Consider the following 3,177-nt stretch of genomic DNA (forward strand, 5'->3'; position numbering starts at 1 on the left):
CCTGACCTAACCCTTAAGGGGTCAGTCAGTCAGAGGCCCAAGGGTCACCCCGTCGTGGTCAAAAAAGGTTAGGAAGAAAAACAGTAAACAAGACATCGAAACCTTGGACCTCAGACTCCAAAATGGGGACAAAATGTACAGTACTCACCCTTCCCTACCCTCCACTCTCTCCCCAATTATCCTCCCTCCAGCAGACCCTTCTCTACCCTCCACTATCTCCCCCAGCAGACCCTTCACTATCTCCCTCAGCAGACCCTTCTCTACCCTCCACTATCTCCCTCCAGCAGACCCTTCTCCACCTCCACTATCTCCCCCAGCAGACCCTTCACTATCTCCCCCAGCAGACCCCTCTCTAACCTCCACTATCTCCCTCCAGCAGACCCTTCTCCACCCTCCACTATCTCCCCCAGCAGACCCTTCACTATCTCCCCCAGCAGGCCCTTCACTATCTCCCCAAGGAGACCCTTCTCCACCCCCCTACTATCTCCCCCAGCAGACCCCCTCTCTAACCTCTGCCTTCTCCCCCAGCTCCCAGCAGCTACGAGATGGCGTGCACGTTCGCTTTCCGGCTCTTCAACAAAGTCAAGCTTTCCTTCCTCGAGGCCGAACGCAGGTGTGTCTTAGATGGGGCCAGACTCATCGCTATCAAGGTGAGTGCACCTGGTACAACGTCTAGCCTTGCACAGCCTCGGACGTACATATACAATCTGTACACAGGATTTTCCAACCCTCACCTACACTTGATACACTGACCCCATACACCTACCCTGCCACGCCACCCAACCTACATTGACGCACAAGCCTTCACTGCCACACCACCCCACCTACACTGACCCCATACACCTACACTGCCACGCCACCCCACCTACACAGACGCACAAGCCTTCACTGCCACACCACCCCACCTACACTGACCCCATACACCTACACTGCCACGCCACCTCACCTACACTGACGCACAAGCCTTTCACTGCCACGCCACCCCACCTACACTGACCCCATACACCTACACTGCCACGCCACCCCACCTACACTGACTCCATACACCTACACTGACCCATACACCTACACTGCCATGCCACCCCGCCTACAGTGACGCACAAGCCTTCAATGCCACGCCACCCCACCTACACTGACGCATAAGCCTTCACTGCCACACCACCCCACCTACACTGACCCCTACACCTACACTGCTACGCCACCCCACCTACACTGACCCATACACCTACACTACCACGCCACCCCACCTACACTGACCCATACACCTACACTACCACGCCACCCCACCTACACTGACCCCATACACCTAAACTGCCACGCTACCCCACCTACACCTCTACTAACACGCCACCCCACCTACACTATCTCCGGTGCGAGGCACCTGCAATGACCTGCCACCTACACTGACCTGCTCGCCACCTACAGAACGCCGAGGAAGAACGAGTGGTGCAGGAGAGAATGCAACCAGCAGACGCCGCCTACTGGATCGGTGTGGACGATCGAGAGAAGAAAGGAGACTGGCGACTTTCTGACGGTATGTGTGTACAACCACACACCCCAGGATCTCCGGGGGTCGCTCCTCATGGGGCATGTACTCTGCTGGGGGGGGGGGGGGTGTTTCCTCCCTCTCACGGGTCTCTCTCTCTCTCTGGGGACTACCTCTTACGGGTCTCTCTCTCTCTCTCTCTCTCTGGGGACTGCCTCTCACGCTCTCTCTCTCTCTCTCTGGGGACTGCCTCTCACGGCTCTCTCTCTCTCTCTCTCTCTCTCTCTCTCTCTCTCTCTCTCTCTCTCTCTGGGGATATGTGAACGCATTTCAGGTGTATTAATGTGTACAGACATGTGAGGAAAATCAGGGGATATAAACTGTGTGTGTGTGTGTGTGTGTGTGTGTGTGTGTGTGTGTGGACACTTGGGAAAGTATAAGGGACTAAAGGAGATCATACGGGCATGTATGTGTGTGTGTGTGTGTGTGTGTGTGTGTGTGTGTGTGTGTGTGTGTGTGTGTGTGTGTGGGCACTTGGAAGATTAGTATAAGGGAGTATGAGGGCATGTGTATGGGCTTTTAAAAACAAGTATGAGGGCATAAGTAGGGACAACTGGGAGACTAGTATAAGGGAATGTGTCTGGACACTTGGGAAGCATGAAGGAATAAAAGGAAGTATGGGGGGAGGAGGAGTGCGTCTGCGGGCGCTCGGAAGCTAGTCTCGGGGAGCGTCTAAAGGAGAGTCGTTTCCTTAGGGAGCCGGCCGCAGTACTTCAACTGGGACAGCGGGCAGCCTAACAACTATCAACAGAACGGCACCGACCAGGAGTGCGTCATGCACTTTCGCGGAGCGTGGAACGACAACCAGTGTCATGAGAAGCTCCACTTCATCTGCGAGATCCGCTTCCTGGAACTCTGACCTATGTCGTCTGTCCAGAGGCCTCCCCGCTTCGACCTGGGCAGGTCTCGCTGTCTTCACCTGTGACACCAGAGGCCTCCCCGCTTTGACCTGCCAGGTCTCACTGTCTTCATCTGTGACCTGGGTTACCATAGGCACCCACTTGACCTCCCAGGCCTCACTGTCTTCACCTGTGACCTGGGTTACCATAGGCTCCCACTTGACCTCCCAGGTCTCACTGTCTTCACCTGTGACCTGGGTTACCATAGGCCTCCCCGCTTTGACCTGCCAGGTCTCACTGTAATCACCTATGACCTGGGTTACCAGAGGCCTCCCCGCTTTGACCTGCCAAGTCTCGCTGTCTTCACCTGTGACCTGGGTTACCAGAGGCCTCCGCTTGACCTGCCAGGTCCTGCTGTCTTCACCTGTGACCTGCGTTACCACCACAGGCACCCCGCCGGACCTGCCAGGTCCTTCATCTCCGACCTGCTGGATAAGCAATACTACGAAAACACAGATTTCCAAATCGTCCCTTTCAAAATCGACCCTAAACATTCGCGATTCATTAACTCGATCCATCACGACTCATGCTTCGGTGTCCAGGTCCAACCAAAGTTCCATTACCCACACACACACACACACACACCCAAAAAAAGGGAAAAAAAATAAACCCTTTGGGATTTAAAACTTGGCGAATAATCGATGAAACAGTAGAGGAAATGTAGAAGAGCAGCAAACACGTTATTTGAATACTCGCCGAAGCAAGAGAGGAAATGTACAACAACAATGAGTC

At 54.6% G+C, this 3,177-nt stretch overlaps 1 protein-coding gene across 1 annotated transcript in view; it reads left to right on the top strand.

The window, feature by feature from the left end:
* The window catches only part of LOC139752240 (uncharacterized), a 7,157-nt gene extending 4,613 nt beyond the window's left edge, over nt 1-2,544 (top strand). Inside the window, exons 4-6 of the mRNA XM_071668275.1 lie at nt 529-650; nt 1,426-1,534; nt 2,242-2,544. Of these exons, the coding sequence (XP_071524376.1) occupies nt 529-650; nt 1,426-1,534; nt 2,242-2,405 (395 nt within the window). The 3' untranslated portion in view covers nt 2,406-2,544. The remainder of the gene's footprint in view (nt 1-528; nt 651-1,425; nt 1,535-2,241) is intronic.
* Nucleotides 2,545-3,177: the final 633 nt, after the last annotated feature.

Source organism: Panulirus ornatus, chromosome 12 (genome assembly GCF_036320965.1).
Source record: "Panulirus ornatus isolate Po-2019 chromosome 12, ASM3632096v1, whole genome shotgun sequence".
NCBI classification, from domain to species: domain Eukaryota; kingdom Metazoa; phylum Arthropoda; class Malacostraca; order Decapoda; family Palinuridae; genus Panulirus; species Panulirus ornatus.